The 24572-nt window shown below is 40.0% G+C and overlaps 1 protein-coding gene across 1 annotated transcript in view; it reads right to left on the reverse strand.

Moving 5' to 3' along the window:
• arid1ab (AT rich interactive domain 1Ab (SWI-like)) overlaps positions 1-24572 on the reverse strand; it is a 65892-nt gene that overhangs the window by 34190 nt on the left and 7130 nt on the right. Inside the window, 2 exon segments of the mRNA XM_055055939.1 lie at positions 426-1049; positions 4651-4872. Coding sequence (XP_054911914.1) covers positions 426-1049; positions 4651-4872 — 846 coding nt within the window.

Below are 24572 nucleotides of genomic sequence, written 5' to 3' on the forward strand. Positions count from 1 at the left end.
TGAAATTTAGTCACTGTCTCTTAAAGAAACTCCTGCTCTTTACACTTTATATTTTTCCCAGTATTGCACTGAGAAGTAGCTCCAATAATGAGCTCAGCAGATGTGCAGTTGTACCACGTGTTTGCTAATTGCTGCCGCTAGTCTGAAGGAGTTGGAAACTGTGGGGAGAACTGCTCTGTGAGGTGGAAACTTGGAAACTCCAGCTTAGAGAAGGGACTTCATCCTTGAAGGCGGGGCCAGGTCCAACCAGCTGTTTTGTACATCTTTTAACCTCTATAGGAGATTAAAATATTTCTCAAGCATGCATAAAAGAATTAAAGCAACATAATGTAAAACACAAAAAAGTTGATGTTACATAATACTGCCCCTTTAAACATTCAAAAGAGCAAAGCTATACTCTCATGTCCTGAAGGTGAAGGTCGTACCTGTGGAGGAGGCGGGAACCTCTGATATGGCGACTGTTGTTGTTGCTGCTGTGGTTGTTGCTGCTGTTGCTGCGGTGGTTGCTGCAGCGGGGGTGTCTGGGAGTAAGGTGACTGTTGGCTCTGCTGGCCGTGACCTGGGGGCTGCTGGGCTTGGGGGGGAGGACCTCCTGATTGTTGCGGTGGTCCTTGCTGCTGCGGCGGGGTCTGCTGCTGGGGTGTCTGCCCTGGTCCGGTGGCTTGTTGGTACCCAGGTTGGCCCTGAGGCCCCTGCTGACTCTGGGGACCAGGACCCTGTTGCTGCTGTTGTTGAGTCTGCTGCTGCTGAGGAGAGACGTATGGCGGCTGTCCTGAATGGGACTGTGGGGGCTGGCTGTAGGAAGACTGTCCTGCAGCAGGTCCATGGGGCCCTTGGGTTTGTTGGTATGGGGGCCCAGACTGGGCGTGTTGGCCCGGTGGTTGCGAAGGATGACCCTGCTGAGAGTAGGGAGCAGCAGAGCTGCTCTGGGTCTGGCCAGAGTATGGAGGCTGCTGCTGGCCGGGGTGGGGCGGTGGGCCATGTTGGCTGTAATAGCCCTGGTTCTGCTGGCCGTAGCCTCCTGGACCCTGCTGTCCATACGCAGACATCTAGACAGGAAACAGTTCAGATCCGGTTAGGCTCAATAAGTGTTTAAATGCAAACTTCTAACTATTCATTACAATACAAGATGTAAAGTAAGCCGTTTAGCAGTGTACTCATAATCTACGTTACATTTATCGTATCGGACAGCATTTATCGCAATTTCTGAGTATAAGAATTCAGATTTATTGTTGTTAGGCCTGTCGCAGTGACAAATGTTTTATTACCATAAATTGTCCTAATAATATTGGATAATTGTTAATATTGTTGTTGTGAGACCATTTTCAACTAATAGACTGATACTGGCATAATAGTGATAGGTCTCTCCCTCAAAGAAAAATGAATTTTAATTGTGTAAAAACACTTAACACTGAAACTGGAAGATGTTTTAATAATATCCATAATGGAACACAACAAAAATAAATTAAACAAAAATAAAAACAACCAAAACCATAAATGAAGTGGGTTAGGATATTTCTGAAAACAAAATTGACCTTCAAAAAATATTAATCATCACAATGGAAATTATCAAGATCATTCTAAATTATGTAGCCAGATTAATTCGCCTGTAACAAAATATTATAAGTGAAATAATGTGCCAGCGGGACCAGAAACTGTTCATCAATATTAAGGAATTATTGACTTATAACAACCATGTTTTGCTGAAAAGTTACTTTTAAATAATTTAGCTTTTTTTTTTCAAGTGTACTAAGATATTTACACTACAAACTAGACTAAATTTACTTGGTGAGATTTTGTGTTTTTACAATATAATTCTCATTTTTAAGGTTATCTTTCATGTATCTTGTAGTTAACTGACTGAAATTAATTTCAGGAGATCAACGCTTTTGAAATCAGTGCATCTGTTAAAACTTGGGAGATTTTGAAGGCTGTTCTATACTATATCCTGATGTGTGATATAACCAAACTCATATTAAATCAGAATTTTTGCTAAAAAGGAATTTCTGCTGAAATGGGACTAGTAATAGAACAGAAGTTATGCTAAACCAACACTGATGCTAAATCAACGTTTTTCCTAAAGAGGAATTTATACAACAAGAACAGTTATGATAAGCTAGCTAGCATAACTCCAGCTTTAGCATTACGTCCACTGTGGACGTTATGCTAAAGCATTAAAAGACACTAAAGCATTCCAGGTGTTTTCTGGTCACTTTTGGATAGGTCTTTTCACATATTGTATATATATATATATATTACAAAAAAAATTCAGTTTTAGTATAAATTTCTCTGTTAGCAAAAATTATTTTAGTATACCTTTGGTTTTAGCACAAGTTCTGTTTTAGGATAAATTCTGATTTATGAAAAAATGTGATGTTTTAGCTTAACTTCAGTTTTAGCACAAGTTCTGTTTTAGCTAATTTAATTTACATTGTGACTGTTTTCCATTGTTGAAGCATTTTGTTTACCTTTCTGGGCCACCGTACATGAAAAGCATGAGTTTGTAGCCAGATGACAGGTTGCAGCAAAGCAATCTAGTTGTACAGAGTGAGGTGCTCCACATTAAAGCACTGTATCATTATAACAATGCTTCTTCAGACTTTGATAGTCAGAAGCTGTTTATATGGCAGAGTGTGTTGTAAGCAACTCACACAGGTGAGAATTGTCAAAACATTTCAAGTGTGCCGTTTTAAATTAGTGCCAGGAAAATAAAAACTGCATGTGGACTTCATCTCTTCCAACTATAAAATGAACCTTTTTATATTCTGCATTTTTTATTTCATCACGCTCAAAAAGCAGGCACTGAGAAAACTCTGACCTTGTGAGGAAACACTTGCATATAAAAAAAAAGGCGAAAGAGAAAAAGAGGCTTGTCTGCTTTGTGAGACGGATGAGGGATGGTGGAACTAAACTACTCAGGGATTCAAAGAAAATAGAAGATGGTAATAAAGAATTTGCGGCGCGTTAAAACAACATCAAGTGGCTGTATTGTATCACACCGACAGAGGCAGGGAGGCTGTTTTCTTCTCTGCAGGGCACTTATCGAGTTCATGGTCAGACACCAGCCAGGCCAGTATGAGATAATCACAGCGCACAATGGGCACGAGACCACCGGCGGCGTACGTAGAAGAAAAGCCTTCGCTCGGCGGGATTCCCTGAATGCGTTTCTCTGTTCAGACGACTGTCTGGCTGGGCAGAGTTCAACGAGGGTCTGTTTCCTGGCTATGTGAAAGTAGCAAGTGCAAACTGGATGTTTACAGTGTTCAATTGGATGAAGGTGCTGCCCCACTGTGCCTGGCAGCACAGCAGGAATGTTCTCCAGTTTTTTTTTCTTTGGTTTCATGCGTGAAAATAGAGTTGACTGTAAAAAAACAAACAAAAAAAAAGTGATTGCATCCTGAATTTTCAGGTGTTCTCTGGTCACTTTCAGGTTGGTCTTTACACACATTGTACATAGGTTAGAAAAAAAATGCTAGAGCTGTAAAATATATCTCAAATTTATTATCATCCCAATATCAATATTGCAAAAAACCAAAAAAAAAAAGAAAATTTGCAGGCATTGCAATAAACACTGCCTAGTTATTGGAGCTCAATACAATCAAGACATTTATGCTGGTAGTATCTTTGGTGAGGCTTGTTGTTTATTGCGGAATAAAAATGTTTTAGAAGGTGGACAACATGTTGTGTATATTTGCATTGACTTTAGTATATTACAAGTTATATTGTTATATTTGGTATTCCCTCAAACAAATGTGTGCAGAGTTGACTCCCAGGATTTGTGGGGCTTGTGGACCAGAGTCCTCCACGAAAAGACAGCGTCACTCTTAAAAACACTTGTAGCTACTTATTTTAACAGTTCAACCACCAAATATATGTGTTAATGTTCATGGTGGAGACTGCATTAGCAAGTAACATATGAGGTAATATCAACAGTTTTTTATATTTCCACTTTTGGGGCATCAGCCAATCGGAGCCAAGGAAAATAAATGGGGTTCCTGGATTTGGCTGTTTTTAAAAAAAAAAAAAAATTCTCAAGTAGCATTGCTCAGCTTCCTGAGCTGAATTTTCTTTAGGATTTATTAGATACACTATGAAATTATTCATAAATCCTCCAACTTTCTACTAGTTATTTGGAGTTATGTTCCACAAAAAAATATGCAAATCCACTAATCAATTTTTATGCAAGTGGTTTTCATAAAAGAGCAACCACTGTCAGCAGGACAGGATTAAACTCTCAAACTGTATTCCGAGAATCTAATCTCAAATTCTGCAAACTGTCCATTAAATGACCCAGAATACTTTCTTTTTTTGGAGATAAAAGTTTACAGAGACTTTTTTAACATCACCTTGCCTAATCACTGGTTCCAAAAGCGGTCCGGCGACATTATGACCATCATTTAATCTTCCTCATTAAGTTCTAAACAAACAGTTCATAGGAATTCTTCCTACAAACCCAAACGTTAGTTTGGGCTGCACTGGAACAAATCAAATTAATTTATATTGAATTTAGACCAAATTGGATTCTATATAATTGGATATATATTTAGAGCAGTTTGTCTTGTAAAACGCTTTGAGATGACATTAGTTGAGTTTAAAATATAACAGATATTTGTGCCGTTTCAAAAAAGATGGTTTTGGTGCAATACTGACCTGCTGCCCATACTGCATACCACCCATAGTGCCCGGTGTGCGGCTCTGCATCCCCATTGGGTACCTCTGGGGACCTGGAGGTCCGTAGCTCTGGGCTGGGTAGGAGCCTCCCTGCTGAGGTCCCGGACCAGAGGAAGGGCCCTGCTGATGCTGGGAGTAGGGGTTAGGCCCTCCGTATGGCTGGCCTCGCATCTTCCCTACCTGGTCCATTGGGCTGGGAGGCTGGAGGACATATGAAGAAAACATGTTACTATGGCGTTGAGTATAAAGAAAAAACTTATTGGAGTGGATGGTGTTTACAGTCACCAATCAGACTTCACAGCGTCTAGTGTCACTACCAGACTTTACAGCGTCTACTGTAACTATCACACTTAACAGCATCTACTGTTACTGTCAGACTTTGCAGTGTCTATTGTCACCATCAGACTTTACATCGTCTATTGTCTCTATCAGTCTTTACATTGTCTACTGTCACTATCGGTCTTTATAGCGTCTACAGTTACCATCAGACTTTACAATCATATCAACAAGCATTGATACAACAGACCCTGAAAATGAGGTTCTAAAGCCTACTTCTGGAACCATTTCCATTTCGCATTCTTAAAACTCCTCATTGACAAATACAGACAATGGCATGACAAGCAAATGTCTTGTGAGGATCATCTCATAAACCCGTCACAGTATAATCAAACAAAAATAGAACAAAATGCCGAAGGGGAAGAAAAAAAAAAAAACACGAGTGGATTTACTTTCCCAGTAGAAAGGGGAAAAAAAAACTGGCTAAGAATGAATGAACGAGCCCACTACATCCGCCAGGAGCATTTTCCTGCCCAGGAGATCATTGTGCCAGTGGGTGGATACTGTTACAGCAGACACGTTGGGGAGAGTTTCTGTGAAAATATTGTTAGGGAAGTGGAAGTTGTCTGCGGCGTCTGGAGTCGGGCCTGCCGACTCTCAGCTGGACCCGGGTCGGGTTGGAGCGCCGTGAAGTTTTGGGAGCCAGCGTGACTGAGCTGGATGACGCAACCTCTCATCTGTAAACGGAGGAAAGGACCATAAAGTGTGTACGTTTGAGGGACTTTAAAGAAATGCCTCAAAAAGAAAAAAAAGACAACACCCCCCTCCTCCAGCAGACGCAAAAGTACCAAAGACCCTTGAAGTTCTCGTGAAAATGAACCAGGAATCTGAAATCTAATGTCAACTCATCACATCCCTGGCAGCCGCTACATGTTCCCATCAAACCCACCACAGAACCATCTGAAGCTACAGGCCACAAAGGGAGGCTTTGAAGTAGCGACACCTCCCGGCACGCTGACCTCGGGTAGCAGACACAAAGCTTTCATTGCTTCCCACGGTTATTAATCTGTGAGTGTTTTTTCCTCCTCCTTCTCTTTTCCCCCCAAAAAACCCTCTTTGCCTCAGTTGAGGGAGACAACCGCAGTTGCTATTTATAGCTGGGGGGTGTGTGGGGATGGGGGTGGGTGAAGAGAGGGCAGCCTGCCGAAAATGTAACAGGTCCCAGCTGCGCTGCTGTTTGAACCCGGGCCAGGCCCTGCTCTTCCTGGGCTTTCAGAAAGCAGCAGGCCTTGGCATCTTATGAATGAGCAGCGATGAGAGGGGGGAAGTGGAGTTGGATGGGAGGGGTGGACGGGATAGCAGCAGGAGAACCGTGTGTTGGGAAACACTCTAGGTGTTGGCATAAATCAACAAGCTGTAAGTGCGGTCAACCAACATTATCCAAGATAACGTATTCCACTCCGCATTTTCCCTCTAGCCTGCCCCAGGCCACACTCTCCTGAGCTCCTCCAGGTTCAGAAGAATGTGTGTGTGTATGTGTGCATGTGTGTGTGTATATCCAGGACAGAGAAGGCTTGGGGTGTGTGTATATGTGTTACTATGGTCCCTGGGGTCATTACGGACCACTCTGTGGGGGGTAAAGGGGAGGAGAAAGAGGTAGCAGGCCCTGCTAGGAAATCTCCTGTGACCTCTGTTGCACTTTTCACCCCAGTCTGGAAGGAAGGACACCATAACCTCCCATCACACACACACACCCCACATCTGACACCATGCCAAACAATACAGCAGCTCAGCTGAGCGCTGGAGAGCAGCGTGTATTTCAGACAGGTGCACGTGTCCAACTGAGGCAACGATCGCCTCACACTCTAAAGCAACTTTTTTTTTTCTTCTTAACTGAACAGAAACACACAATCAGTCTTTCGTAATGAGCAGCTTGGACAAAGCCTCTGGTGTCATTGGTAAAATGTGGCACAGAGCCACAGATCAGCTGTGTAGCGTTCTCTAATGCCATGTGAAAAAGCAGGCAGTACGCAAACTACATATCTTTATCTTTATAAACGATGAAAAAAAAGAAAATTGGGGAGAGGAATCAGAAAATAAATCTAGTTCTCATTCAAACAAAACCTCCTGGAGATCATATGATTTCCAAATGCCCTCCCTAAATACAACTTGGATCGATATTCTTCTGGCAGAGAGAATATTTTCATAGCAGCTTTATGTACCTGTCGCGGTGTTGAGGCTCAGCAGGGAAAGAGTCCGACACACATCTACTGCCAGGGTTTGGAAGTTTGCATTTAAACAGGAAGGAATCGCAAATGTTATTCCCAAACATAAAATGTGAGTTTAGTCCTGTGCAGCGGAAACTTCTACGCTGTTACAGCGGGAGGTATTCATAACTGCAACACATTTTGCCATCTACACAAACTATAAACCCAACTATACGTGACACAAACACAACGAAGCTGAAAAATATAATATCGGACATCGCATATTCTGTCAAAAATAATTCGCCATTTTAAAGTTTTTCTTAGATGACAAACTAGTGACAAAGATGCCTGCAGTATATATTTGTTATATTGGATATTTCAAATGTTTCGATTTGAAATGTTTGTTAGAATCTAAAGCTTGTGAGAATGTGTTTCTGCACTGTTACACCACTATCACTATACAAGGTGAAAATTGTCTCCAAGACAACAATGTTATCATTCATCATTATTTCTGGGACAATTTATCAGTCAGTAAAATTTGTCATCGTAAGTGAGATGTCAAGGGAAAAACATTTTATTTTTATTTTAAAAGCTTTATTTTTAAAAGTCGAACATGACCTCAAATATTACGCATCTGCTTTTGATAAATAGCAGGAATGTTTTCAGCTGAAATCGTCAAGCATTACAGGAGAACCGAACAGAAATGATCAACTTTTATTGAGGTGAAGCAAATAAAATACAATTAGATAGGAATTGAAATATCAATTCTCAAATTCTCTCCTTTGTCTAACTCACTGTAAAAAAGAAAAAAAATATACATATAGCTCAGTGAAAATTTAAGGAAAAGAAAAACCCAATGCATTATTTTCTTTCTATGCTCAGAAAGCAAATACATTTCAGTTCTTTATATCCTCTCCAAACATCAGCAGCTTCCAAATACATTAATTAAATGAATAAAATAGACATTGTGTTCACTCAAGAAAGAAAAAATTCCCAATTCTGTGAGCACCGTCTCTGTTCCGCTGCACAGGCGTAGGACTCACTGGTCTGGGATATGAAGCTTTACGTTCTTGAAGCGTTTTTGGACAAACTTTAAAGGGCTGAACTGTTCGGTTTCTTCTCGTCAACGATGTCAGTCACTGTGTTTCCATTTTTTCTTCCTGGGGTGCTTATTCCCCCTCCTGCCCCCTCATGTCTGAAGCTTAATGAAGTGATCACAACTTCCTGGATGGACAGGAAGTTGTGATCACACCAGTTACTGGGGGTAAACAAACAAAAGATTGTTTGGTTACCACCAGTAACCAACAATGGAGAATACAGACTCCAAATGAAACCATGCTATTTTTTGAAACAACAAGGCAGAAGGAGAGACATTATCTCCTGTAACTAAGCCAAAACAGTAGAAAAATATATGCATCTTGCATTTATGTACATTTGGACAAGTGGCAGTTTGAGCTTCACCTGGTGAAATAAACAAAAAAACAAACAAAAAAAACTATTAAGACCCCTCACTGTTAATTGGTTAATCAAAAAAAAATAGTCAACAGATCAAGCGTATGCCAAAGAAATATTAAATTTATGCAATAAAAATTTTGTCTGATTAGTTTTGGATTATTGAGCATTTATATAAACACACAACAAAGGGAAATAAGCATTAAGTGCATTTCTAATATTGTATAAAGTGGGTAAAGAAGTAATCTGTTTTTATCCAATTAAATCACCAGAATAATCGAAAGAATACTTGATTGCTAAATTAATCGCTAGCTGCAGCCCAATTATTAACATGTTGAACGTCTAAGCTGGTATTGAACAGGAAGCCAGAGATCACAGAGAAATGTTGGAGGCTGGAGGTGAGTAGCTCACTCATCTCCCTTCAGGAATACAACAATCAGACTCAGACAAAAAAAAAAAAACTCTCCAAGCTGTGAGAAACTCTGATAAGACAAACAATCTGCCTATTGGTCCTGCTGCTACTTTTGAAAAGTCTGCGGTGTTGTAGAGTTTGTTCTTTTACAGTCAAATTACACTTTTACTATTTTGCGTCTCATCCAAATAAGTAAACAAGAAGTTTCTCATTTCAAACTTGATTCAAAATAAAGTTCAAGACATACTTTTTAGAGGAAATGATGCTGATCCACTGAGGAAGCAGTCATATAAACACACAAGAAAGGCAATAAATCTCATCCAACTCCAGTTTGCTATGGCTAATTGAAACTGTTTTATATTCAAAAAGCAGAACGATAACACTTTGAACACACTGTGAAACTTGGTAGTGGCAGCATCATGCTCTGGGGACGCGTCAGTGAGTTTTTGACGAATTGCGGTTGAAAACTCACAGATTTTTCTGTGGACTGCAACTCTGAATTATTCAGGGTAAATTCACCTATTCACTGTTTTTCTTTTTTCTGTAAAGCATATCTCAAGTATTTGAAAAACAAAATTACAGTCTGCAAAACTGGGCACAACGCTACTTGACACACTACTTACATTTACAAAGCAGCAGATGAAGTCTGAAATGCCCTGGACAGAAACAACCTTGTTCTAGATCTTGCAGCCTTAATGAACAAAAACATTTCCCTGTTCTTGTAGAAAATGTCATCACCTTTAGCATTCAGGTGGAGTTCCAAAGAAAGGCTTCAGATCAAAGCATATTTGTATAGTAGAATGGCTCAGTCAAAGTCCAGGCCTATCATTCAGAATCTCCAAGTCTGAAGTTGCTTGAGACCTCAGAAACTTGCTGCTTTAAATCCAGTCAAAGGTGAACTGCAAACAAATACACAACGCTCAACTGAAATAATCCTTTCAGCTTTCACACTGACAACTATCCATCACTCCATCTTGATTTATCAGATAAGTCCAAATAAAAAGGTCACTGTTGGTGACTGTGGCAAAACATTAAAAACGTTTGACATGAAAGTATGTTGTAGTGTTGTTGATACAACTCCTCTGTTTCAAAATGCAAATTAAAAAAGGACTTCTAAGGACTGGACTTCTAATCCGGAGTCTTTCTGTGCACAGAACAGTGTTTCTGCCCAGCCAGCCATCAGTCACTTCAAGACAAATCTCTCCTCTCTTTTTTGCTCTGCTCCTCTTCCTCCTTAGTTAAACAATAAATAAATGACCAAAATTAGCACATGGCTAATCTGCATAAAGGGAAGCCTGCTGGCAGAGGATGCTGAGCTGAGTATGTTGTGTCATGGCCCGGGCCAACGGTGGATACCGCGACGAATCAGAGGGGCGTGCGCACGCGCGCGCGAGCGTCAGACGCAACACATCGACGGAAGGTGAGGGTCAGGAGGATGGAGCGGGAAGGCGGCGCCTGACGGAAAAGCTCGAGTCGGCAGGGCCGAGAGCAGCAGATGGACCACGAGGAGAGAGACGATAAACAACTGCTGCCAATTTAATCCGCCACATGGCCTCGGCTTGACGCGCACGCGCGCCGCAGCTCTGCCTGGGAGCCCCACAAACACAAACACGCAACTCGACACACCGGCCACAGCGCGAGCCGTCTAAGACCGCAGGTGGAGTCATCCGCACCGCGTCACTGTGACCTGGGATATCCCGCTGTCTGGAAGCCCCCCAGATACCGACTGCACCTCAACACCGGCTACCGACTGCACCTCAACACCGGCTACCGACTGGACCTCAACACCGGCTACCGACTGGACCTCAACACCGGCTACCGACTGCACCTCAACACCGGCTACCGACTGGACCTTAACACCGGCTACCGACTGCACCTCAACACCGGCTACCGACTGCACCTCAACACCGGCTACCGACTGCACCTCAACACCGGCTACCGACTGGACCTTAACACCGGCTACCGACTGGACCTCAACACCGGCTACCGACTGCACCTCAACACCGGCTACCGACTGCACCTCAACACCGGGGCCTCTCTCTCTCTCTCTCTGTCTCTCTCAGCAGCAGCCGAACTGCAGTCCTATGAAATAATTTCAATATTAGTTCCCTACATTTTGTTTTGCTTTTCCCCAAATTCCACCTTTTTAAATTGTTTCCATTTTTCCGAATTCCATTTTAACCTGATTTATTAATTCAAGAAATATGCGATTGTAGCGTGACTGAATGTGTTTTGTAACAAATCTCTGGCTGCAGGTCCAGATTTCCTTTTGTGCTGCACCACAAATGAAGCAGATTGCTGTGGTTTCAGGTGTTAAAAAGAGCTTCCACCTCATTTTTTTGAAGATCTCAAACATTGTGTGCAGAACTGATAGCCTTGTTTGTAACATAAGAGAAAATCTACCTTTTAACAATTCTAACACCAAAATAATACTTGTAGCTCCAACTTGGTATAAACGTTCGTTTAACTCGGCTAAATACAGAGGTTATTGCTGAAAACCACAAAAAAAAAAAAAAAAAAAACGTATATATCCATGTTCAGTTCAAAGCTATTTTGATCTATTATTATTTTAATACCAAGCCAGGTTCTGGTTCTGCTGGAAGTTTTGCCTTGTTAAAGAGGAGTTTGTTTGGTTTTTTTCTCTCTACTGTTGCTACATGCATGCTATGCATGACAGATTGCTGTAGAGTCAACGGCACAATGCTAGTGACTTGCTCATCCAGGAGGAGTGAATGCTGCAAGTCAATGACTTGATGCAACCTTAGATAGAAAACATTCTAACCAGTTTCTATTTAGGATGTGTATGATTGCATTGAAATGACTCCTAAAACGCCTTGAGACAACATTTTGAACAGCCTTAGTGGAATACATCACTTTAACAGTGTATACATTGACATTTTGGAACAGTGAAATACCTGAAAATAAAACAGCAGAACAGTAACACTTGTGCTCAATTAAGAGTACGAAGGTTAAAACATGTACGTACTGGTATAAAGCTGAAGTAACGTGGTCTCGTTTTGACTGGAGTTTGCCCTTCTGTCAAATAAAAACTGCAGAAAAGGTGAGAACAGGTCAACTGTTTTTTATACTTTCTGCATAAAAAAAGAGTTGAATCAAAACCCCGACATTAACTTCTAGCAGTTGGCTGAGTTTCAATCTGATTTTAATCTGGAGGTCCACCAGTTGGCGGCCTCTGTCCTACCTGATGAATAAAAGCGCCTGATTGCAGCATATGGTAATTGGCAACATGGACGACTGAAGATGTGAAAATAATGTGAGCAGAGGCACCTCACATTTCTGAATGTATTTATGTCTTTTAAAGAAAATCAACTAAAAGAACCAAGTCCAAATCGTGTTTCCTGGCTGTGGAGCGGAGACAGTTAGCAGCAGCAGCTTCATCCTTTCCATTCATCATGGCTCAGCTCGCCGCTCTGCAGTGCGGTTGGAAGGCTGATATGAATCAAGATTTTGTTCAGCTGATATAATCAGTTGTACTTTCACAGAAATGCACTCCAAACTCTCGCGGTGGCGACTGTTCAATAAGCTTTAACAGGAACAACTGCTGCGGTGGATGTGGATGTTTAAGGTCTAAAGACAACAATATCACAAGAAAAAAAATTACATTTGTCTCACTGTTATGTCCAAACTGTGAGCCTGAAATGGCTGTCTGCAATAAGCAAGACAAATAAAATGTTATGTTCTTAATTAAGAGATTAATCTGAACTGATTAAACAAAACAAAAAAATCTCCACTTCCCTTCTGACTGCTCCATGACTCGGGAGTAAAAGTGAAGATTATGGCGGTACAGTGTAGTGGAGGTGGTGCCGCCGACGTCATCCACGCAGAGCAGAGTCACCTCACTCACGCAGATGTTCACCCAGCTGTTCACACAACTTCTAGAGATGCTCGGTGGAGAGAGACGGATGGGATCTGACACGCTGGGATGAGAACACCAAAAACTAAAATACAAACAACTGCAATTCAGGGCTTTCGAGTGCGCTACAAGCCTGGCAGCCCGCCAGGATTGAGTTGCCCTCCACCAGGCTAAGTTTCATTTGTTTCTTACTTTTAAATAAGATTTTTTTTTCACACACCAGTAACAGTGATAGTGAAGATAGTTGACGCATTGAACCTGGCGTGAGGAGGTGCAGGCATATGCAAATTTCTTCATTATCCACAACTAGGGCACTATAATTTCCACGATACGGAAAATACAAATGGACTCATGGAATTTAATAAACAAAATGGAATTTACAGTAAAATGTGGAAATTTACGACATTAGATGAAATCTGATAGGTAGTTTCTATAGTGTTTTGGCCTCTGCAGCTCCTGTAGTTACCTGGCTACGTGGGGCTTGGCATCTGCTCAGCTAACAACTTAGCCATGGTGGAAAAAAGACTCTGAAACAACAATTTCTACCTTTGTAAATAAACCAAAATGAATAACTTGAAGCTTGGCGTAAGGTTCAAGATCAGCAGGTTTTATGAAACACAAGAACACTTTCTGTCCACCGACTGGACAACAACTCACAGACACAGAGCAGAAGCTAGCTAGCTGCAGCTAGTCACGTCTGCTAACTCTTGGACTTCAAAATAAATCAGTAGAAGCAAGAGTTGCTATGTGTCTAGAATCAGATATTCTGTTAGGAAAAGAATTTAACAAACTGCTCATTTTTAGTAAAGCAGAGCAGAAACACACTAATAGCAGAGTTGTCGTCTTGCAATCGGAAGGTTGTAGGTTCGATTCCAGCTTCGTCCTGCCATATGTCGATGTGCCTCTGGGCAAGGCACTTAACCCCAAATTGCCTACCGGTCTGCGTATCGGTATATGAATGTGTGTGTGAATGGGTGAATGTGACTCTAGTGTAAAGCGCTTTGAGTGGTCAAAATGACTGGAAAAGCGCTATATAAGTTCAGTCCATTTACCATTTTACCATTTAATACCTTGTAGAACAACTGTTCTGTTGAACCACAGCAGCTCGCTATGTTTGTCAAACAGATTCTCAGTAAATGTCCACTTCTGGCTATGGATTTGTTTCGCTTTTTTAATTCTCGCCACAGTTACATACTTTTGGATGAATAAATATGGTTAAAACAGAAAAAAATTTAATTAAAACCATAAAAACGGAAAAAGGTGGAATTTGGAAGATGAAACAAGTTTCAAATGGCCGTACAATATGACAAAATTCAAGGCGCAAAAGCAGCAAAGTGACTATCACAGCAAATAGGTTCACACAAAGATGGCCTTTATAAAAAAAATCTCGCCGTTCCCGCTATTGTGGCATCTTGGCGCAGATCGTAAACCCCACCTATCACTCAAAACAGACGATTGGGAAGGTGGTCTTTAATCAAAGTTCACCTGTGTCAGTTTTTATAAAATCCATCTATTGGGGCTCATTTTCATAGAATAACGCACCAATTTTACGCATCAAGTAAAAGCCACACTGCTTGATCTCTCAGCCTTTAAGAGCAACCCTCTGTATATAATGTTATATTTGTGCTAAAAACCAGGCTGATGTGAGCACATTTATATTTGTAAAAGAATCATGTAAAGGCGAAAACACCATCAGATTTGTTTAATTTTAGGCTGACAGCAAAACATCTGGATGAACCCGCCAAGTTTTTTTTCTAAAGCTTCAATTTCATAGAGAAATCTAACAACAACAGGGAGAAATACAAACCAGAAAAACATTCTTATGGGTTAGGAAGCCACACAAGAATTAAAAACAACATCCTCGTGTAAAGGATAAAATAAATAAATAAATAAATAAAATCAATTCAAACATCCTTCCATTAAAAGGAACTCATCTTACTTTCAATTTAACAGCTCTGGCTGGCGCACAACACTGCCTGGTGGATAATAATAAACATATCAGTACCAGCTGAAAGATTCTGTGGACTGAGTGGGAAATAAGGCAGAAGAACAGTCCTATCAGGCAGATCAAAACAGCTCACCGAGGCCATCCAATAAAAATAAAAGCAGGTTCCCTGCTGCCAGGCCTGTCAGTTCAATATTACAGCTGCACACGCCAAAGACTGAACATCCACCCAGACTGCCAGCTGTCAAGCCGTCAGCCTAAACTTCTATTTCCAGGTGACAGCGGCTGATTCCAAGGAGTGAGTGGAGGTGGCTGCTGTTTTATTTGGAGTTACCTGAAGGGCTCTGAGTAGGACCAGCATGTAGAGTATGTCTTTAATAAATAAGTACTAAAACACAAGGTTAGTTTAGATAGCTGTAACTAACAAAATTAGTTACTGAAATGAAATAAAATACTTTTGTTAAATGAAATAAATAAAAACTGTAAGTAATGGGAGAAAACTATTGCTAACTGGAATGATATTGTGTATAATATGCTGAAATTGTAGATATTATGTTCTTCAGTTTGGTTTATTTTTTTTAGCCTTTTGAACTGATATGTCATGTATTTATTCCCTCCCGCCCAGCAGTTTGATTTCTGTTATCCTGGAAAACTTTGAGTTTTTAAGGAGAAAGCTCGTGAAATCAAAGCAGGCTTCTGAATTTATCCAGTTTGCTGTTGGGCAGGCGACAGCGGTTACATCATGGCAACGCGTTGCTGGGAAGAATGCTTATTCAGGATGACCACTGGCACCCTGGACGACCCATTACCGAAAGTGTGTCACTCACTAAGATGCCAAAAATACACGCACTGCTGAATGAGGCAGAACCACTTAAGGACCTGGCTCCGACACTGACTGTCTCATGGTGAGAGACACAACACTGATAACGCACGCGCACACACACACACACACACACACACACACACACACACACACACACACACACACACACACCATCTGAAGGAAACGAATCTAAAGCTGACTGTCATAACTGTATCTAGGAGTAATACGGTTAACGCCGTTAGAATCAACATTAGCGGCCGTGTGACGGATGAATTGACCAGGACTGTTAGAACCAGTGAGGTCGGTTATTTGCATACTGCAGAACACCTGCCCATTCTGATGCAAATCTGCAAATCAGAAGAGAGGAGACATACCAGCACACTTCAGATACAAACTCTCCCCTTACAGCTTTATCGCGATACTTTGTGGTGCTATTGTGATAACGATAAAAGTGGCGATAAGAACCGTTTATTCCTCCTTTTCCGGGTAACTCTACGGCTGCTACCACATGGCACTTGAAAAACGCTCCCATTTATAATTCGCTTTAAGACACCAGTCATTTAATAAAAGTGTGACTGTTATCACTAAGCTGCATCCAGTGACTGCATTTAACTCTACTTTCAAATTCACTAATATTAATAGTTTCATTTTCCAAACAATGGAGAAAATAGTGAGAAAAAAAATAGTCCAGACAATGCTGACAGTTTTGAGGGACTTTAACCATCATCACTGAAATTTGTTGCGACAAAAGAAAAAAAATATTATTATGATAAATGAGAAACAATAAACAACCAATCCTAGTCTTTCAGTAGCCGATTTTTTCAATCTGCATCTAAACTCTAAGTATAACACTAGCAGCACTCCGCTCCATCAACTAGTCCATCCCACAATTTTTAACCAGCTATGCTTATATCCTCCTGGGAGACCCATTGGTTAGTGAGAAATGTCTCAGTTGTTCTCAAACCAATTGTTGTTACTATTTTTCTCTGAGTAACATCACCTGATGAAGCCATTTCTAACATCCCACTCCACAAAATAAGTAGGAAAACTATGTATGATTTGTGCTAATTTCGTAGTCATCAATGTCATCAAGTTACCTACTGATAAATCAAAGCTGCGATATCCGTATCGTATTGTTGGTGAAAAGGTGGCATCAGGACACACCTCATAATGTTTTAAAATAATGTGTTAAGACCATTTTCATAATGTTAACGGGCATAATAATGCAAGCACACGCTCTCAAAAATAAAACTTTAATTTCTAACATTTAACACTGGAACTGGAAGACACTTTAAATATTCAACATAAATAAACAACAGAAACATCTAATAAAATGGACGTCTCTAAACAAAACTGTCTTTCAAAGCAGGACTGGTTGAGACCAAAACACCAGTCTTTTTTTTTCCATTCAGGCTTCGACAGAAAGAGACACTAGAAAAACAAACTATCATGCAAATGGAAATTAGTTGGCTTTAGGTTACAAAGTTTATTCCCTCAGAATGATCAGAAACCTGTCAAATATTCTCCAGATTTAACTAAAGTGCGTGAAACAAAAAAACAGCTGAAAACTTGTTACAGCTCAATCAGTTAGTTTTACACAACTGAAACAAAATTTTATGCACCCTGTCAGACAATTGCTCACTTGTTTCTACAAAATCCATTTCAAAAGACTTGAAGAATCACCCAAGGGTATTCGAGGAAAAGCTCTGATTTCCAGTTAGTCGTCTTGCTTAAACATCCAGGAAATGTTCAGCCAGTCTTTTAGAACACCCTAAAACTGTCAATGTTTTGAAAGAATGTATTGGGGGTGAACAACACCCATTGAAAAGTCAGTGGAAAATGTTTTAAAACTAAAGCAACCGAAGTCCCAAAAGGCTAACCTAACTCAAGATTCACCAAAAACCAACGTTCCCATGTGCAGCATACTCCATGGCAGACGGAGGTTAAAAGCTGTGGTCATCCATTGAGGATTCTTCACGTTAGTCCCAAACTAATCACTCCTGTAGGTGAGAAGGAGATGACCGGTCCATCACAGGTCAGCACCACAACTGAACTGCTGAAAAAAACAAAAAAAAAAACTTCTAAAACTTGGCACTTAGCTCAATGTTCATGATTATGAATTAGGGGAAAACGTTTCGCCATTTTTTCGGTTGACAAGAGGCGCAAGAATAAACGAGAAAACGACTTATAGATTAGAGTCACATCAGAATCATGGAGAAGTCAGCTAACATGAGCCGTTAACGCATATTAACTCTTAAAATCTGAACTAAAATCAGTCAAATAGAGCTGAGAGTCTAGTGGAGATTTTGTTGAACTACTTCAATATTTAAGATGAGAGGATATGTATAAAAACTTTGAACTTTGGTTGAGCAACACAAAGGGAGGATATGTCTGCAATTTCTCTGGAACAACTATTTCTGTGAAGTTCAACTCAAACATTTTTAAAAGGTAGATTTTTCTTTTAAATGTAATTTTTTTATGAGATGTTTAGTTTTAATGATGGTGAAATACTTCAAAAACATTCTGTGAAAAACTCAAAGTTCTGCTGAAGCAACTTGAACAGCAGCAAATGTGCATCTATTTGGCTGCTGACTTGTTGAATTGTTTCCGTTCCCTCTACACATTTTTGGGGTTGATGATATGGTTGGACGGGAAAAGGAGGAATTATTAAAAAGAGAAAAATGGAAAAAGTGAGATTTTGGCAGGGAAAAAAAAATAATACAAAAAGTAAAACAAATTTATATGGCCTACTGATGTGGAGAAGATGGACATTCGTGTGAAATCCTTTAGAGCTGAACTCAGCAAAACAAGACAAAGAAAAAGAAAAACGCAAAGTAAAACATTGTGCACTCAAAAGAACAGAAGCTTTGTTTTTATTTCTTCCATCAGTCACACACATCTCCACCGAAGGAACGTTCTGGTGTTGCAAGGAGCCTGTCCAGCATCACTAATCTTTATTTTCTGTCTTTATCAACAAGGAAGTCAAGATAACCCCGACCAAACCAGCTAACGGCAGGTTCAGGAAGATGCAGTGGTCGAAATACCTCAGAAACTACCACTTTGTTGTGGAACCCTTTTCATTTGATTAAATTTTGCGATTCTGTCCGTTTTCCTCTTTTCAGAAATCATAAGGCCCTAGAACTGGCACTGTATGACTTAAGGAAATGTTATGGTCTAAACTATACGAGTGAAAAACCTGAAGCCGCTCCTGCATTGCTCATGTCGCTGTCTTTCTGCTCGATATTTAAGCCATTAGCCTTTTCCTGTGCAGATCAAAGGTGAAATGTGTATAAGAGGAGGAAAGGAGCATCAGTCTCTACCTTTGGAGTATCAACAACTGCACCTATTTAAAGGTTAACCACTTTATTCCATAACCCCCCCCCCAGAACCCTCATACGTCATGTAAATGAGCCAGTCGTCCCGCACAGGCTCGGAGGAGGATATTACTATGCTAATCTGGAGCATTTTCGAAGGTAAATGTCAAAAGAAATAAATTACTTTTACATTCCAGCGTGCCCTGGTGCAATAGCCCGAGTCTGACATTTGTCCATGAGGTGCTTGGTTCTGCCACTATACAGTCAGATGCAACGCAGAGCGTACAATTATTCAGATCACGGCCTTTTCACTATCTGGATGTGTTTATTAACTTCTCTGGGTTTATTCACATCAGCCCTGCTTAGTTCGCTCTAATCCAACTCCAGTTGGTTTTCTCAAAAAGTCCCGTTGGTTTGGGAAAGTGACTCTGGTCCCCTCCAAAAGCAGAAAGTGGACTACAACGCAGGGCATTCTGGGTAGCTATAACCAAAACAAATAAGCTCATCTTGAGACAGAACGTTTTCCTTTGATAAAAGACAAAAAAGAAATCCTACAACTTGGCTTGCAACAATTATTTTAGTTGATCAGCCGATTATTAAACGATTAGCCGGATGAAAAAAGTTGTCCCATTCTGCAGCTTTTTTTATTTAACCACATCGCACTTTTTAAAACAATATTAGAAATGCTTTAAAAATTAACAAATATTTTAATTCCATTTTATGGTCTAAAATGCAATCACATAGAATTCCTTCGATGAATTTGAACTGAGTGACGCTAAAACTAAGCCAGTTGAGGATTTTTAGGTATTGACTGACAAATGTGTTTTCAGCATAAAAACAAAGTGTATGTGTATTTAGTACAGTTTTGGTTTAAAAACATGTGTTTTTTTTCATCAAATAGCTTTTTTTTTTGAGTCAATTACTTTTACTTCAATAATAAATTTATCACAGTAAAATGGATTAAAAATTTCTTCTATAGCTAAAACCACAGAAAAAAAAAACACTTCAGAAGAAGGAAGTTGTGCTTAGTGACTATCAGCAGGGTTTCTGCAGGTTTTAGCAAGACAAATTTGAGACTCTTCAAGACCTCGTTAATAAAATTTAAGACAAAAAGTATATATATATATATATATATATATATATATATATATATATATATATATATATATATATATATATATATATATATATCAGCTCCCAGGCCTCTGGTAGAGGACCTGAGCTCAGAGGATAAGAACCACCCGCGGTGGGTGAGAAGGGAATTTTTTTTTTTTTATATATATATATACACACAACAAATGTTGTCCTGTTAACTGGTGATACTATATTAGATGTAAAAAAAATGGCTAGCTATCAAGGGCATGTTAGCAGGTAGCTACTGCTAACATGCCCTTGAATCACAGAATGCAATGACAGAAAATATAAAAAACAGTACATACAAGATTGAACTGTCTTGCTAAGACAAAATGTAAAACCTTGATTGCAGTATTTAAGGCCAAATAATTTTTTTTTGAATGACTAAAATATTTTAAAGCCTTAACTATAGATATTATTTTAGATCTAACTTTAGAATACAAGACATTTTAAGGCGTTGATTTTAGATACATAAATATAAGACTTTTAAAGGATGCGTGAGCGCCCTGTATCAGCCGTGAAAACAATGATAATTTCTGAAGGTTTTCAACCGTTCTGAAAACCCAGCCAATGTGGAGGTGCTCCTCTTCACTCCTTTTTGTTTTAATATTTGAGATAAAAACATTTCCCCCAGCGAACTGTTCGTGAAAACAACAACAGCAGCGAGAGGGGGGCTCTGAAAGCGTGACTGTGCCTTGTGGTTGTCAGCGGCGTGAAAAAGGCTGATGTTAGTACACAAAGACGGATGGCTGGTGACACGTGGAGTAAGAGCAGGTCAGAGAGGAGAGGCTCCTGAGGCGGCACACACACACGCACGCACACACACACACAAACCACAAAGTAACTGCCGTACTTTATACACAAATACACACAGCTGTCAGAGGCAGACGAAGATCATTCACAAAACACCCCCCGCCCCTCCACCATCCCCTGGGTATCACTGACACCGTTTCTCCCTCTTCCGCAAACACTACCACAGTATCTCGCACACACAGCCACACACACACGAACAGTTGCCAGGAGGCAGCGTGCTGTCCATGTGGCCTGTGGAGAATCATTACTCAGCAGTGAAGACTTAAAAGTCGAAAGTAACCTTCCCCCTTTTTAACTCTTTCACATCTGAACTCCTCTTTGTGTTTTGCTGGAACTTTGCGGTGCGTTCGCTGAACACAAATTATTTGGAAAAATGCTGTTCTGGGTGTCAGGACAACTGAACTGGCAGTAGCAGATTATTTAGGTTTTCCTAATGTGCAATATATCATTTTTGCACATTAAATAGATGATACTGCAGAAAATATCCGTCAATTACTAGAATAAATAGATGGAAGCAGGAGATTCATATGGACATTTAAAGCAAAAATCTAAAACATGATCTATTTCATTTATTTGAAGCTAATAGTCTTTGATCAAATTGGGATGAAATTATTGACTGAAAGACTGCTCTGTCACCATGAAAACAACAAAACATAAAATTGAAATTTTTCACCAAGCACAAGGTGTGTCGTTTTCCTGGAGAAGGTCTATTGCATACAATCTTTAACTGAAGGTATATCCTAGAAAGTCAAGCTCAAAGTCTTCTTAGAATCCACCAATTTGGTCCTAGTCAAAGCCTGGTTTCAGTTCTCTGACATTTCACCTGGCTTCCGATTTTTGACCGTATTTCCAAACTTGGGAATAAAACGCATACATAAATGTGTTGCAGTAGCTGTAGAGGTATGTGGTTGCAACTCTTTGTCATGTTTACTAAAGCTGAAACAAAATGTGTCAGAGGTTGCTGGTGAATTTACAGCTTGACAGATATGAGCAATTAACAATTTTAATTTGAGATACTATCAAGTATTCTCAACAACATCTTGCAACAACAGGTCATGTTATTGCATGTCCTGTAAACTTTTAACTGTTTTAACACAAAATGCACCAGCACCCTTAGCCTGAGCAGATTTTATGGGGGGAATTTCCAATGCTAACGTCGCTAATCCTGCTAACACAAACGCCCAACATAAATCATAAAAATCAGTTTACAATTTCAATATCTTTTCCAAAACTGATCAAAAAGTCCTGCTACAAACTATCTTTTCTCCTTAATACTTTGATTTCACCTTGAAATGTGAATAATTAATAACTACTCAAAGCGGGGGAAGCTCGAAATAAATATTCAGAACAGTTAATTATTCTTAGAGAAGCCACAGGATTATGCATTTGGCGATCAAAGCTTGACAGAACCGGAGATCAAAAATTAATAAATAAATAAATCACCACCATCATCTGATCAGAGTCACTTTACCTTTCGTTTCAATCAAAAGTCAGAATCAGTTCATAGGAAACGATGGTCGTGGTTACAAACTGATCTCCTAAACTGGTTTTTAAGCCAACAGAATGAAGCAAAGATGAATAGTAAAATTTTCCTTTGAGCTTTTCAAATGATTTCTTTAGCTAATTTATCAATCAATAGAAAACCGGATAAAGAAATAATTAACTGAATCCAAAATCTTCTCTTAGTAAGCGATCCCTGATCATATCTTCACAGATTCCCCTACAACATGTAGAACTTTGTATGTTAAAAGTTCAGACCCTAATTAAATATACATTAAAATGCACAGCTTAGCACTAGCACAGAAGCTAAAAGCCAATCAGCGCCAAGGAAAACAACTGCACCTGGATTGGCTGCTTTGGAAACAGCCAAAATTGTGTCTCATAGTTGTGTCACGAGAGCATCTGCTCTCCACCATACAGGGTAACTCAGCTTCCCAAGCTGAATTTTCTTTGAAATATTTTATTCTTTATATCAAATAAAACTGAATCTGCAGATTTCCAGAGAATATTTTTGCAATAATGTTCCACAGAAAGATCTACAAATACTGATTATATATTATGCATGCACAAAAAAGTTATTGTTTCTATAAATTAATCTGTTTAGCAATTAAGGAATTGTTAGCATTTTAAGGCTCTTTCCGCAAATAATAGTCCTGTTTCAACATTTGTTCCATTTTCAGCTGCTGTGGTTTTCGGTGTCAAATGAACCAAACTCTTTGGAAAAACTTGTTCCCCTCCTTCGCCTGTGGTGGCGCTGCACCAAGAACCACTGAAAGAAACAGCACAAAAACCTCTGAAGAAGACATAAGAACAGCTTCCTTCTTCATAAAACGGAAACAAAACCAGATTTTAGTGGTTGTAGGATTTCTCTTTTCTCTTTGGCAAAAGACCACAAGCTATTTCTCAAGTTTGAAATTTTTTTGGTTGTATTTACGCAGAGTGTCCTACACTCTCCTGCTTTTGGAGCGGTATCCGGTCCGCTTGGTGTTCATACGTACATTGGAACCACACCACAGTTCACATCACCCAATCCCAGAAGGTTTTCAGGCAGACCAGAGTTTTGATTCAAGTCTTCCCAAACGAACTGGACTTTGTAGACAAACTAATCAGAGTTCGATTAAAGTTGACTAAACATGCACCCTAAAAATGACAAACCAGAGCCTGGTCTATAATCAGGTAAACCAAATTTAACTACATAAAGCTTCCATAACAGGTGTTTCCGCACCTGTTGTGTGGTAGAACTCCTCTGTTGGTTGCATATGAACCAAGGGAGTCCACCGTTTCCTTTCAAACCTTCGACCGCAGGGATTTCTTTGACAGGTACACCACTGCTTCAATTCATGCTCGGTGTGGGACGGGGGCATCCCTGACGACTCACTTCCCGCCGTATGTTGAGCCGGGGGAACCACCTGGCGCACCGCCATCCAAAGCAACTCTCACAACCGCCGTCTGTCAGGAACCCGTTTATGTGCCCGTCATGATAAAAACCCACAATATTAGCCCCTCCGCACCCACTCAATTAACACATTAATCCATCGATCGCGTGGCCCAAGGCAGGTGAGAGGCACAATAAAAACATCCTCTGTGGGATTATTACAGGAGATATATCTGCAGAAATTAAAAGGCCAATCATGCTGATGAATGAGAAGCTAAAGCATTTAATAAAGCGCACAATGCAACCAGGAGCACTTACTAGTAGTCAAAATAAAAAAGCCGCCACTTAAATTGAAGCCACTACGTTTAACAAAGGCATGGTATGAAGCATTGTCCACATCTAGATGTAGTTTTGTGCAGCATCTCTACTAAATGGAATTTTTGTTTTTTTACTAAATGGAATTTTTTGTTTTTAAACACTGCTTAAGATAGCAGTGAAGATAATGCGTCCTCCCCCCTGCAGTTCAGATGTGTAGGAAAACACTCAAATCGACAGTCACCGTGGGAAACTAGAGATTGACACTGCCTTTTCGCCTTCGTCTAAATTTCAGCCTCTGCCACCTTTTAGCAAGCTTAACAGGATCAAATAGTAAAATTACCATCCTACGCTTCTGTCACCCATATGAGTGTCTTAGAATATTTAAGCAGGAAGTGTTTGAAAGGTAGTTAGCACATGTGAAGAACTTAGGGGGAAATTCCAGAGTCTCACATTGGATT

The sequence above is a fragment of the Poeciliopsis prolifica genome, unplaced genomic scaffold (assembly GCF_027474105.1).
Source record: "Poeciliopsis prolifica strain line A6 unplaced genomic scaffold, Auburn_PproV2 SCAFFOLD043, whole genome shotgun sequence".
Classification (NCBI taxonomy): domain Eukaryota; kingdom Metazoa; phylum Chordata; class Actinopteri; order Cyprinodontiformes; family Poeciliidae; genus Poeciliopsis; species Poeciliopsis prolifica.